Source organism: Euphorbia lathyris, chromosome 2 (assembly GCF_963576675.1).
Source record: "Euphorbia lathyris chromosome 2, ddEupLath1.1, whole genome shotgun sequence".
Lineage (NCBI taxonomy): Eukaryota > Viridiplantae > Streptophyta > Magnoliopsida > Malpighiales > Euphorbiaceae > Euphorbia > Euphorbia lathyris.
In genome coordinates this window covers 113,760,012-113,775,049 of record NC_088911.1, presented here as the reverse complement: position 1 = coordinate 113,775,049, position 15,038 = coordinate 113,760,012, and the positions used below count along the sequence as shown (strand labels likewise).

Below are 15,038 nucleotides of genomic sequence, written 5' to 3'. Positions count from 1 at the left end.
GAATATCAACTGGTGCAACAAAGGCTCTATAGTAGAAGAAAAATAATTGAATTAAATAATAAAATACATGAGAGATATTATCAAACTGAAAAAATAGCAATGGAGCATCCAACCCTCAATTAGACAATCAACCATTGTATAAAGCATATCAATCATTATATTTTCTCCACATCCTAAACTAGAAATGTTCTATTTGTTGAACTTTATTTCCTCTCAAGCTTTTAGTATTAGGAAATATAGAGATCCAGAGCAACAACTAAAATTGAAAAATGAAAATATGAAGCCATCAAAATTTGGAACATAAAAATTTAATAGCACTAGATATTAATTTCTATGCATAATAAAAGACAACTTATAAGGACAGTTCCTAAAACAATGCCAAGACAATTGAGCTAAATTCAAAGAGTAATTCTTAGATATAAGGTCTTGGAGATTATTAAGTCAAGTAGCCATTATTTTTCAATGATTGTCATTACACAGAAGATGAGTTTGTGCAGAAGTTCATTTTGGGGTTTCCAGATGAGGCAGAGGATTTGCTCGCAGCTTGCAAAAGTCATGCTCTGGATTCATCTTCACAATAAGAAAACATTTGATTCAAGTCAGTTTTTTGTTTTTAATTTTGAATAATCATCCTCGCTTTCATGTATTGCTGACTTGGAGAATAAGAGGGGCTCAAACCATATCATATGCATTGAACACAGCTGTAAAAGCAAGTCATTGCATTTGTTATGTTCATTTTTATTGAAAATTAATTTGTTGGTCGTTGAAGGTAAATTGTTTATAAGGGATAACATTTTTGCACCAAATTTTTATGTGCGAATGCTAAAAAAGAGGACCTTGCTAGTTTGCCATGGTTCATCTGTAGCCTGCTAATCAATAAAAGATCGACAACTTAAACACAACTTTTACTATATTATTTCATTTTCATGTTAATATATATTGTTCAATTAATATAAATTACCGTCCTTCAAATTAATATAATGGATATTTTTCTTCATATTTAACTTGTCTAATTTATAACTTAATTCAATGAAAAGTGTGGCCGCACGATGCTTCCCGGGAATTCCACCGCCCCGGAAAACATAATACCTTAGAGACAAATGGGAGGAAATGAAGAGAAGCAGTAACTTAAGTGCAGCAGTTTATAAAAATCAACCAGATTTTCATTGTCTATATTCATGAATGACATCAACCAAAAGAAAAAGCAAAAATGAGAGTAAAATTTCATCAAGAAAGCCAAAATATATTGTCACTAACCTTCAACGAAGTTTCTGGGAGCGATAATCCTTCTGTATTTACATTTGTGAAATATTTGAAGAGGTTGAGTTTTGAACTCAGAACCTCACACCTCCATTTTCTGGCACTGCTACTTCATAAGATTGATGACAATACTTTTTTGCTTCATTGAAGAACTTTTCAAGCAACAAAATAAACATTTCCAGAAAATAGTGGTTCTGAGGATCCGAAATTGAGAACAAAGTCATTTAAATCTTCCATGATTTTCAACTAGAAAGCTAGCTATAATCGTTTACAGTTTTCCAACTCCCCTGTTTTGGAAATAATTCTAACTAAACCACAAATTCTATCTTTGGATATTCCTACAAAACTATTCTAGAAATCATTCCCTTGTTTTCTGAGACTACACAAAGTCTTATACCTTATAAATCATTTACCTTCATCCGTTAAACAGCCAACAAACAAATTTTCAATAAGAAAAACATAACAAATCCAGTGACTTGGTCTTACAGCTGTGTTCAACGTATATGATATGGTTTGAGGCCCTCTTATTCTCCAAGTCGGCGAGGATGATTAATCAAAATTAAAAACGGAAAACTGACTTGAATCAAGTGTTTTCTTCTTCTGAAGATGAATCCAGAGCATGACTTTTGTAAGCTACCAGCAAATCCTCTACCTCATCTGGAAACCTCAAAATGAACTTCCGCACAAACTCGTCTTCTGTGTGATGACACACATTAAGAAATAATGGCTCCTTCTTTAATAACCTCCTTGACTTAATAATCTCCAAGACCTTATATCTAGGAATGACTCTTTCTTCAATACTCAGCAACAAGGATTGAGGATTTCTAACTAAGACCTCCTTTTCTATTTTCACTGTGTTCATGAAGAAATTAGTTCCCAACTTTAACTTCTTCTCTGAGCACCTAAGTAAATTTGGCGCCTTTATAAACATTTTTGTACATTCATCCTGTGAAAATCCAAAACTCTTCAAAACTCCAAATTTTCTCTCGAACGTTTCATCACTGATGCCAATAACAGTACATAAACCATAAACGAACATCCTTGAATTAACAGAAAACCCTATATTTGAAGTCTGTGAAATAAGATCTCTAACTTTAGACTCTTCTGTAACAAAAAGCCTGGGCTGCCGCCTCAGCAACATTGCCAGCTGAGACCCCACTATCCCACAACTCTCCAGCAAAGCAATATTGGATAGCAATCGTGAATCAGGACATCTGCATAGAATCCAATAGCATCTATTGATAGCTTTTATCAAACCCTCATTATTCTTATCGTCCAACAATATTTTCTTCAACATTTCAATACGAGGAACCAATCTAGTTTTTAAACTAGCTGTTAAAACCAATGGATTCTTGGAGATGAACTTACCCAGATCATAACCCACAAGACCAAGATCTTGAAAAACCTTAATTTTAGGGTTAAGGCACCTGTCAATTCTTGCAAAAAGAATTTGGGGCGTAAGACGGACAGCAGTCTGTATATGAGAACTGGAAAAACCAAGGTTCTGAAAAAACTGGAGGACAGACTCGGGGGTTTCAATAGATTTGACGTGAGAGAACCGGTTAGAGACGTTGAGAGCTTGAGTTTCAGAAAATTTTAAGGTCTCTATCAGGTAATGGTAAAGGGCAGGATTTGAGGATGTTGAGCTGTTGGCAAGTGAAGAACAAAAGGAAAATCTTTCGAAAATGAAAGAAGGCTCTTTAGCTTTGATGACAAATCTGTATGAAAGGAAAGGTGCGAGACCGGAGATTGATTTAACAGTTTGCATTTGCAGCCAACTTATACCTGAGAAAAAATGAATGATTTGTGACAATGTAATAGATGAGCTTAGTACAATCACACTAGACATGGTTGTTTTACCTTCTCATCGTTCAATAAAAAAGACCTCTAATTGACCGGAAAGCATAAACATCAGTTTGCCTTTATGCAACAAAGAAAAGAAACAAAACCTGTTGCAATGAAAATTACAATTTCATCAGTTAATTCAACCAAAACCTTGCAAAGTCTCTGTATTTCACATTGATATCAACACTTGGTCATGTTATAGGACACTAATAAATATCCAAATTCCATAGGGCAATTTGATATTTCTAGCTGCATTTCCTAAATAACTATTTCTTCCATACTCAGCATCAAGGGTTAATTTAATAGCACACATAGTCCTCCAACTTCAAATATATTGTAACATTAAAGCCATAGCTCTTCAGTTCCTAACATAAAATCCCTCAAAGTTTCAAATTGATTTCAACACTTGTCCTTTTGGTCTAAATCCACCAAATTGAAAGGCCGGAATCTCCCCAGACCTATCTCATAACCCCCACGTATTTTTTTTTCCCCAAAACCCATATTGTGAAGAAGATCTAATGGTGAAAACTTCTCTCAAGCACCCAAACTTGCAGCAAGCATATTAAAGAACATATATAAGAAATTTAAAGTCAGAAATTTGAATCCGAAGTTACCTAGAACAGAAAGAGATGATGGATTTCGATGCTTTGGTCCTTCCTTCAAATTCCAAATTCATGCCTTCTTTCCCACCCTTTGGAACGGCGGACGAATTTCAAGAATTCACAGGTCAGAACAAAGAGGACGGCTGTAAAATGATAAAACGACACCGTAATGTTTAATGATAACACTTGGAAATACCATGGGCCGAACCCAAACCAAGCCCACAGAGATCAAAACGCTTAAAAGTGAAAACGGAAAAGGAAAGAAATCTGACCGTTGGAGGGTTGAATTATAACCGTTGTGACTTATGAATTCCAACAGTTTAAATATCTGAAACTCCTTCGTTCTCTCTCACTTTCTCAATCTCTAATCTCTATCTTTCTGATCAATCTGCAATCTCAAGCTTACTTTCTTTGTTCTCTGAGTTATTATTATTATTTTTGTTTCATTATCAGTTAATCACTGTTTCTTCTTTTTTCTTTTCAATTCTTTTGCGATAATTTTCATTTTGATTTTAGATCTGCAAAAATGGCTGAATTGAAAGATGCTCACATAGTAGAAATCCCTGTAGATGAAGAGCACCAACAACAGAAACTAATCTGTGCAATTCAAAACCATCCATTATCAGAAATCTCCAACAGTCCAGGCCATCTCCTTCTCTTAAAGCTATGGCAAAGAGAAGAGGATCTATTCGGCCGGAGAATCGCAATTAAAGAAAACAGAATGAATTCGATCAAAAGCGAATTATTTGAAATCTGTTGTTTCTTCGTAATGTTTCATGGAATCTTTTTGACTCTCTTGTTTACGTCTTCAGTTAACAGCACAGAGGAGCACACTACCTGCAGAAAATGGTGGATGCCGTCGATAATATCGGCGGTTGGATCCGCGGTGTTTGTGGTGTTAGTACAGATGAAATCTATGATGTATTGGAAGGTTTGGAGTCAATTACAGAGGGAAAGAAATGACAATAGAGCAGTAAGCAGATGTATTCAAGAGCTGAGAATGAAGGGATCGAGTTTCGATTTGTCGAAAGAGCCGCATAGCGGAAAGAGAATGAAGAGCTCTAGTGTTGAGATCAAATGGAAGCCAGTTACTTTTTTTTCTCACTATTTGATTACGATTTGTCTTTTTTGTTTCTCAGGTCTCCTCTTTCCTGCTTCCCGATTCATCCTTTGCGGCGGCTTTTAATTGATTGAGGAGCCCTAATTCACCATTGATTAACTATAACTAGTCTAAGGTAATTGAAAATCAAAGTATCGTTAATTAATGTATCAAAAAACATCTGAATCTGATCAGATTGTGTGTTTTTGCACAGGTTTTATTTTGAGATCCATGGATCAACGAAGACCTTAGAAGAAGAATCTCACATCGCAATTCATTCTGGATGCTGGAATGGAATGCGCAAATCCTTTATGCATCTATTTTGGCTGACGACGCACAATGATTTAGTGTCGAGACACGGATCTAGAATGGGCGTTTGAAGTGGTCCATGGGTGCTTGCACAATGACTCTGTGTGGAGACAAATAGCGACGGATCTAGAACAGGTGTTATGAGATTCTCCTCCAAAATCCAAGATCAAATCAAAGAAAGGATGGCCATTGCGAGAAGAGGTCTTGCTGCGAGTAAGAGGACAGAGCAAAAGCAGCAAAATACAAATAGCAACGGATCTAAAACCGCTATTTGGATTGCTCTATGAATGCTCAATTGCACAATGATCATATGAAGGATCGGTGTTTAAAATGCTCTATGAATACTCAATTTCACCATAATCATGTGGAGACAAACAACGACGATCTAGAATCAATGTTTGGAGTGCTCTTATTATGGATGCTCAATTACACAATCAATGATTTTGTGTAGATACAAATAGCGACAGATCTAAATCCGGTGTTTGGAGTGGTCTCTCTATAAATGCTCAATTGCACAATGATCATTTGCAGAATCCGTGTTTGAAGAGCTCTATGGATGCTCAATTTCACCATGATCGTAGCCACGATCTAGAATTGGTGTTTGGAGTGCTCAATATATGCTCAACTTCCTAAATCAGTCGCTAGAGACAAATGATAATACATTGTAATTTTATACTACAAGTTGTCACCAACACAGCTTGTGTTGTGTGCTCCTCTCTTCCCAAATAATTAATAACAGAAGGTTTCTTTCAATTCATTTTTAATCATATTCCAGTTGTAAGCTTATTTTTAATTCTTTTGATTTATTTCGACAAAGAAAATCAAAGGTGAATTATTCGAAATAAAAGAAACCTTTTTCTAAAGCTTTGAACAATTTGCAAAATATAACAAACATGGGAGATTTACATAAAAGTATCAAGGCATGAAGGCTTATTTGGGGTTATTGGTACTTATATATAATTATGTGAATGGGGGTGTGGATTGTATTAAAAAGAATGGTATCTCACTTCACAAATTGTGACAATGAATGAGAAACTAAAGCGTGAGTCATCTTATTAGTAAGAAATGTTATTGATACCAAAAATAAGATTTTTACAATCTTCTATAATTGAATCATGCTTGATGAATATACTCCACTGCTGACAGCGCACCAAAACTTGATAGGCAACAAAACCTATATGTCGATTAAGAGCAAGTGAACTTTGTGGTACCAAGTAGTAAATGTTCTTGCGAAAAGTATCGACCCCACATAGACTAGTTTCCACTCTACCCGTTTGACCCCATTTGATTGAGTTTTGTCACTGTAATTACTAAATTAAACTAGAAAGCAAAGGAGTAATATTCGGTTGCCTATGTATGAGTGAGAAATGGTAAGATTTTGGATCCCCGTGTTGACCTATATGGATTAATTTATGTATGTTGTGTGTAACGAAGATACCTCGAGAAACTTTCCTTATAAACATAATAATTCTACTCTATAACTATTAACTCTACTCCTAACACCCTTAGGTCGATGCTTGGTTAGACAAAATCCCTAAATGTGCTAGGAAGCATTAATTACGTTGAAAGCTAAAGCTAAGGTGTAACCTAGACTACAAAGCCGCACTATCCTGTTAAGGTATAGAAATAGTTAAATTACTCTGATGAGCAGTTTACTTGATTAGGCTTTACAATGCAACCTCTCTTACTAATTACTTGGTTAGGTTTCTTAGTTCGAGATGAGTAAGTAGCTTTTTAACTAATTCTCTCGTTATACTTCCTACAACACAATATATACACTCATTAACGACCCATACCCGTCAAACATGGTCCATCGACATCCTAGCCTAAGGTGGTTTAGCTCATGTTCGAGCTAAAACACAGAGGCATTTTAAGATAGACTGAGATCAAACACATGTCTATCGAATTGGGTTGTTAATTCAAGGTGATAAGACGGGATAGAGTTGAGATGAAGAGAAACTTAAATATAACAACGTAAATTAAATAGATAGGGATGAAAGACAAATCGACGTTTACTTCTTGATGAATGGAACGAAATATAAACGACGTTTACTTCTTGATGAATGGAACGAAATATAAACTGAATGGAATGTAAACGGAAGTATAACTGAATTATAAACTAATCTAGGAACTCAATTAATACTATTACAATGAACAAATCCCCTATTTATAATGCTCTTGGTCGTACTCTAGTTTGATTAGGTCTTTTAGCCTCTTTTCGATCGGAAAAGAGTGGATAGAGTCGGATAAGACCAGATCTTCCGGAATAGAGTTTCGATAGGAATCAATTCCTTCTTCTGCCGTAGCTCACCGAGCTACTGTGTCTAACTCATTGAGCTACCTAGGTTTTTCGTGGTTTTCAAAGGTTGACTTCTTTATCCTTGGTTGACTTTGAACCATTGCTCCTCGTCGAGTTAGTGTTGCAGCTTGCTGAGTTGGTTGCTCTATTTTGTCATTTTTGCTCCTTTTAAGGCTCGATTGTACCTGAAATAACTCGAAACTCTTATCAGACCAAGATGAGGCAGAAGTCATTATAAATCAGAGTAAAATAATGAGAAAATCATATAAATAGGGCCAAGCTAGACTCTAAGACTCTATATAACATGGCGATAACACTTCAACTTCCCTAATTGAAAAGTTTCCAGCAATACGTTTTGGAAACGCACCACACAAGTGATCGGCAATGTCCTTAAGAACAACACCAATGCCTAACCAGTCAGGCCTAGAAATAATTGAAGCTTCTGTGTTTACTTTGAGCTTACCAATGGGATGTTTAGACAAAACAACACTCCTAGGGTCTCCACTGTGAAAACCAAGCATCCTGCAGACATTATTTTCCAATAATTATGCATCTTGCCAGTCCTTAAGCTCAACACAAGCCAAACGAACGAAAGACAACAGTAACAACAGTGCTCCGGTCCTTCCACACCACCTCATTCTTACAACACTAAATACCCTACACAATTGAAGCCCATACACAACATTGCTCTTCAGTTAATACATTAAACACAAACTCTAACCAGACAACAAATGACTCCCTATAAAATTTGAAATTATCCTCAACAAAGAGCAGTTCCAAACTGTTGTGGCGAAAGGATATTTATAAAAAAATATGAACGCTAGATTACAACCCTCTTTCGTATAAACAACACAACTAATCAATATTAACACATTAAATTGTAAGTCGTAGGGGTCGCATCTTTACAAATTCTCCAAATTAAAGCATTTTACCACCGACGCTTTTTTCACACAAGGTTACCTTACGCTCTACATATCCTCCACTCCCTCAGCACAAGCCTCAATGGTCTTACATAAATTTAGCAGCTAAGCAATAAGAACCCTTAAAAGTTGGAAGGAAGCATAAATTTTTTTGCCAAAAGTTTCTACACCCCCAAAAAATTGAAACTATTTATAAAGGCCAACAGACAGGCCAAACGGAACCAAGACGTGATGGTCAAAGGCTCGACACTTGTCACATATGCGGCCACCAAGCCATGAACATACCATAAATTTCCATCAGGTCATCATTATGCTCAAGGATCAAGAAGTAACCCCTCAAATGCCATGCAGTTAGCATCCACTCACTAAAGCTCTCTACTAACACCCCGACGACCTCATATATAATTCTTTCTAGCACCCCGCAATCACCACACCCAATCTGCCATCCGACAACCTCACATACAATGGTTTGGAACACCCGGCTGAAGGAGGAGACTAATTAATAAGGCATATGGGTCGAACCTACCAAGTAGCAGGCTAGGCCTACTAGAAATGGTAAAGGTTCGGCCCAAACCCGATCCACACTTAAAGGCCTATAGATAAGGCAACCAACCCCATAAGTAAAGGGCATTATCTCTTTTTCTCTCACTTACTCTCTCTCTCTCTAGTTACATACTCTCCCTTTGACTCTACTAACTTGGACGTCAAAGTGTTCCCAAGGATCGATCCCAACACAAGAGGAGCACTCGACAAGAAGGCAGCCAGAGAACCCCATATCTCAATTACTTCATGTTAACAATATGTTTCCAATTGATTCTCAAGAAAGTTAAACAATAATAAAATCATCCTACTCTAAAAAATCATTTGAATACAATTGATACGAACAACTTTGCTTTATAAAAAAAAACCAATTATGCTAAAACATACAAAATGTAAAAGCAACTCTATATTCACTTCATTGAACATACACTTTTAAAGTTTCAAATGTACGGAACCTGATAATTAAGCTATTGAAGTTGCAATTGCCCCTTTCTTCATCATGTTAGTGGTGTTGCATCAGGAAAAAAAAGGAGCAAGATTGCAATTGTAATAGGAGGTGGTGGAGTACAAAAAAAAAAAAAAGATATGGTGCAAAGATAATCAAGAGCAATTTTATAAATAGTACTCTGCACCAATTGTATATCAATTAGTTTAAAAATATATATTTTTTAATTTTTAATAGGATTAGAGATTAATATTTTTTAATTCGATAAAATATTTGGAATATTTTTGTGTTAAGTTACTATCAATATTTTGTCCGGCTTAACTAAAACAAAATGTAGCCCCCTTTTTTTACACTAGTCTTCCCCCGTAGAATAGGTTAGAAGAGTTTAATTTACTCCTAACTCTAATTTACTAATTAACAATTAATTAATTAGAATTTAACTAGAAGATAATATCTAATTTAAATATAATTAGATAAATATCTTTATTATCTTTTATATCTAATATATACTAATAATAAAAGATAATTTATTAATTATCTTTAAGAAATTCAAAACAATTTTTTTAAGGATTAAATCTTAAAGGGGCTGATATTAATTTAGGCAGAATTAATTGTCTATATAATATATTAATCTAAATTAATGTACACACGTATTAAATTCAACTCTCTCAAAACTATGAAACATTCAAAATGCGTCGTTCAAAAACAATTTCCAAATTACCGTTTTAATCTTCGTCTTATATTTTTAATGTGTGACCCATCAGGTTCTTACCACAGCTAAACGTATATGTTTATTGCAATTCAATTAATTTTTCACAATAATCAGAGATATTGCACAAGAAAAATTTCACTCTGTTCCCCCTCCCTAGCCGTTGCCCCCTTCTGTTCTCGGGTAGCGTTCTTAGTTCGTGGAACAACAAAGATTGCTCTTTTGGTATAGTAACCTGCTAGATTGGTGATACAGAGCCAATGTTGATTACTTCCACTACTATTCGACGGATCTGCGCTACAAGAGGTAAGCCTAAATCTGTTGATTTATTTAGTGAATTACTATACATAGCCACACTTTCCCACCCCTAGCCCTGTGAATAGACCGAAATACCCTTTGGCTAAAGTTGCAAAAATCCCAAAACCTCTCAAACACCCTAAACTCTATTCGATCAAATCCGGACTAATTTCTCAACCAAAGCATGGATCGTGAGAGGGGCAGTAAAGGCAAAGCACTAATGGTACGATTTACGGTTTTATTTTATCGATTTTTACTTCGTTTCTGAATCTGTTTGTTTTTGGGAGAAATTTGCGGAATCGGGGTGGGACGTGAGCCAATCACGCCCGCACCATAGGTGCGGCGTATGAACATCACGCCACACCACAGGTGCGGGCGTGATAGCCTCATGCACGCACCTTTGATGCGGCGTGATGTTCATACGCCGCACCATAGGTAAGGGCATGAGGCTATCACGCCCGCACATGTGGTGCGGCGTGATGGGCTCACGCCCGTCTCTATTTGGGGCTTTTTTTAATTTTTTAAAATAAATTTAATTTAAGTTAATTGTTTGTTATTTGTTTAAATTAATTTGATTATAATTTATATGTTATAATTGTTATTTTAATAATTGTTAATTGTTTAAATTAATTTAATTTGCATGTATGTAAATTTTATTTTGTTTAATTATAGTTAAATTTAGTTGTTGTAAATTTTGTTTTGTTTAATTTTATTTTGTTTAAATTTTTATGTTGTAAATTGTATAATGTTAATTATACGTAAATTTAGTTGTTGTAAATTATATTTTTGGGGTAAATTTCATCTATGGTGTACAAACTTTACCCTAAATCACACTTTGGTGTACAGACTTCAATTTGTCACACTAATATATACGTACTTAGGGGTGACCTCCCACTGTGGTATATGACCGGTTAAAATGACCGGTCAACGCTCAGTCAATGCGCCACCTCAGCTTTGACCGGTCAAAAAGTAAAAAAAAATTCAACCACTAATATAAAATTACTATTATACTCTCTCATTCTTTCTTCTTCCTTTCCTCTCCCCTTCTCTCTCTAACCCCTCTCTCTCTCTTCAAGATTATCTGCTGCTCAAACATCAAAAAGGATCTGTAAAGCATGTTCTAAAAGATGTAAATTGGAAAGCAAAACTATGGGAAATCCTTGCCATTGTTGGTCCAAGTGGAGCTGGTAAATCATCCTTACTTGAAGTCTTATCTGGAAAACTCACTCCCCAAAATGGTTCCATTCTAGTCAACCATAATTCTCAATTCAACAAGATTTTAGGTTATGTAACTCAAAAAGATACTCTCTTCCCTCTTCTTACAGTTGAAGAAACTCTCATGTTTAGTGCCAGATTTCGCCTCAGGCTTCCTCAAGCTCACCTCAAACCAAGGGTCAACTCCTTGATTTAAGAACTAGGCCTTCACCATGTAGCCACCACTCGTGTAGGAGACGAAAGGGTTGGAGGTATTTCCGGTGGTGAAAGGCGGCGTGTTTCCATTGGAGTTGAAGTCATACATGAGCCTAAAGTTTTGATTCTTGATGAGCCAATATCTGGTCTTGATAGCACTTATGCTTTACAGATTATTGATATGCTTAAGGAAATGGCAGAGAAAAGAGGTAGAACTATAATACTAAGTATTCATCAGCCCGGTTTTCGAGCGAAACAATAATCTGAACTATAATAATAAGTACGCCATTTGGAGACCACTCAATCTCCTGAGTTTCTCGACTTGATGACTACTGATAGTGCTGGATTGCTTAAAGAATCGGAATCTTGTAGTCGTATCCTCTACTGATTAGTGGATGGATGCTACAGAATTATTGGCCAAATAGAAAAAATAAATATCAGAAAAATAAATTGTGATGAAATAATAAATAAATAAAGCTAGAATAATAATTGGATCAAGGGAAGTCTGAGGCTCAAAGGTTGGTAATTAGGTGAGATAATCTTGAAGAGAGAGAGGTTAGAGGGAGAAAGAGAGAGGAGAGAGGAAAGGGAAAGGAAGAAGAAAGAAGGAGATAGTATAACAGTAATTTTATATTAGTGGTTGAATTATTTTTTTACTTTTTGACCGGTCAAAGCTGAGGTGGAGCGTTGACTGAGCGTTGACCGGTCATTTTAACCGGCCATATACCACAGTGGGAGGTCACCTCTAAGTACGTATATATTAGTGTGACAAATTGAGTCTGTACACCAAAGTGTGATTTAAGGTAAAGTTTGTACACCATAGATGAAATTTACCCTATATTTTTGTTTAATTTAATTTTAGTTAAATTTTTATGTTGTAAATTATTTTTTTTAATTTAATTTTAGTTAAATTTTTATGTTGTAAATTATATTCTTTTTTAATTTAATTTTAATTATTTTTTTATGTTGTAAATTGTATAGGTAAATTTAGTTGTTGTAAATTATATTTGTTTTTAATTTAATTTCGTTTAATTTTTTATGTGTAGACGGAGCGGGAGACTGTCGCGGGGAAATCTATCCCATCATCAGCTCGTCGTCTAGATATGGATGTGGAGGAGGATACACCACGTCATACGAGACTGCGTGGTATTGATGTATCAGGTCGTAGACGGCGAGGGGCTGCGACGCAGTAGGTGCGAGGGGCTTCGATTGAGCAGGCTATGTTGGATCAGCCCGAGATTGGGGGAGCGGAGGTTGAGGTGGATTATTCTGATGACCGAGATCCTGATCTTGATATTGTGGATGAGTATTTCCAGGAGGTAGCTGAGGTACAGCGGCAACCGGTATCTAGTGGTGATGGTGATGGTGAGGGTGAGGGTGAGGGTGGCGATGTGCAGCCGAGCAAACAACGCAGAGGTGGTCGCTTTATGAGTACAGGTATTATTTATAGTTTTAGCATTATTTAAATTTTTAGTATAGTATGTATAATTTTAGTATAGTATGTATAATTTTAGTATAGTATAGTATTTATAATTTTAGTATTATTTAAATTTCTAGTATAGTATTTATAATTTTAGTATAGTATTTTTTTAATTTTAGTATAGTATTTAAATTTTTAGTATGGTATTAAAAAATTTAGTATTATTTAAATTTTTAGTATTATTTATTTCAGGGACCAGCAAACGTCCCAAAGCTAATGAGGATCGCAACTGGATTGTTTCTAGGCCGGTGGATGGTAGCCCCATTAATGGTTCCGTGATTCCTAGTTTTCTAGGACATGTTGCCTCACGGATGCTGGGATGGGAGCTTCGATCGTATCTGACATGCTACAACAGAGCATTAGCATGTCAGAATTTGGGGGTGTGGTTACGTGGTGTGACACCTGAGGTAAGACTAATTTAGTCAAAAAATTATTTTAATTATTATTTTTAACCCTAAACCTCAAAAACATTCAGTAATTGTATATGTGTCATTTTACAGCTGCGGGATATGGTCGAGAGGACTGGGTTGTCTCACCTTCCATACACCATGTTCAAGAACCTCGACACCTCGTTGATATCTGCGTTCATGGAGCGGTGGCAGCCCGATACGAACTCCTTCCACATGCCGTTCGGGGAGATGACTATTCTACTACATGATGTATGGTAGATTCTGCCTATCCGATCGACGGTGTGATGGTCTCCGATTCATACAGTACTGGGCGGCTACATGCCATGTGCATGATGATGTTTGGGGTCAATCAGGAGGAGTTGTTGTCGCTAGTCCGAAAATACTAGAGTGGTGGAGGTGTTTTTGTTGATGTTGTACACAAACTTACCCACGAGGGTAGGGATGACGTGACTCGAGCCACGGCGTGGATGTGGCTTATGCTCGGATCCACCTTGTTTGTCGGTAAGAGTGGCGATAGGATCAGGCCGCCCCATCTAGTTGAGGTTCACGGTGGTGTCAGAGGGGCAGCTGGACTTTCTTGGAGGTCTGCTACACTTGCCACATTATATCGGCAGCTGGGGATAGCGAGCAGAGGAGACTGCTCTAGTATTTACGGATGTTTAACCCTACTACAGGCGTGGATATATGAGTATTTTTCGATGTTCTAACCGCATCGACTACCACTCTAGATCCCAGCTGACCATCCCCGGACATGCAAATGGGAGGTCGGGGTTCCAGGCAGGACGGCCGCCCGACTCGAGACCATGCGTGCACAGTTGGACCACATGACGGCAGCCGAGGTATTTTATAAAATTTAAATATTACTTATAGTTTTATTTATAATTTTAGTATTACTTATAGTTTTATTTATAATTTTAGTATTACTTATATTTTTAATTTTAATTTTAATTTAAGTATTATTTATAGTATATTATTATTTAGGGTAAATTCCAAAAATAGCCTCTGTGGTTTCATGGATTTCAAAAAAATCTATGTGCTTTGGTTTTACAAAAAAAAAAAGGACCGTGTTATACGCCGTTACCCGAAAAACAAAAAAATGGCTTAACACCGTTAAATTGGATGACGTGGCAAAGGGTAAAACGGGAAAAATTAATTTTTTTATTTTTCCTTCTCTCTCTCTTCTTCTTCTTCTTCTTGCCCTCTTCTATTTTTTTTGAAATTCTGATTCCAGAATTCTAGAAATTTCTAAAATTTCTGAAATTTCTAGATTTCTGGAAATTTCCAAAAAATCTAGAAATTTCCAGAATTTTCCAGATTTTTGGAAATTTCCAGAATTCTAGAAATCTGGAAATTTCTAGAATTCTGTTGGAAATTTCCAGAAATTCTGGAATCCGAATTTAAAAAAAAGAAGGA

The 15,038-nt window shown here is 36.1% G+C and overlaps 2 protein-coding genes across 5 annotated transcripts; one reads left to right on the top strand and one right to left on the bottom strand.

Annotated features, from left to right (window-relative positions):
• Positions 1 to 311: 311 nt before the first annotated feature.
• Positions 312 to 3,864, bottom strand: LOC136219536 (transcription termination factor MTERF5, chloroplastic-like). 4 transcript variants are annotated; one of them, XR_010684184.1, is made up of 3 exons: positions 3,720 to 3,864; positions 1,258 to 3,209; positions 312 to 701 (listed from the first exon to the last, which is right to left on the bottom strand). XR_010684184.1 is itself a non-coding variant. In XM_066006971.1 (3 exons), exon 3 carries the CDS (start codon positions 3,026 to 3,028, stop codon positions 1,844 to 1,846), a length of 1,185 nt encoding a protein of 394 aa, XP_065863043.1. In that variant the 5' UTR covers positions 3,029 to 3,045; positions 3,121 to 3,209; positions 3,720 to 3,864; the 3' UTR covers positions 1,116 to 1,843. The 4 variants fall into 4 exon arrangements, 2 of the variants coding, with proteins under 2 accessions (XP_065863042.1, XP_065863043.1); XR_010684185.1 differs by having other exon boundaries at positions 391 to 570; XM_066006971.1 differs by lacking the exon at positions 312 to 701 and having other exon boundaries at positions 1,116 to 3,045; positions 3,121 to 3,209.
• Positions 3,865 to 4,021: 157 nt separating this feature from the next.
• On the top strand, positions 4,022 to 5,882 carry LOC136219535 (uncharacterized). The gene is made up of 2 exons (XM_066006969.1): positions 4,022 to 4,942; positions 5,021 to 5,882. Exon 1 carries the CDS (start codon positions 4,234 to 4,236, stop codon positions 4,891 to 4,893), a length of 660 nt encoding a protein of 219 aa, XP_065863041.1. The 5' UTR covers positions 4,022 to 4,233; the 3' UTR covers positions 4,894 to 4,942; positions 5,021 to 5,882.
• The last annotated feature ends 9,156 nt before the right edge of the window (positions 5,883 to 15,038 follow it).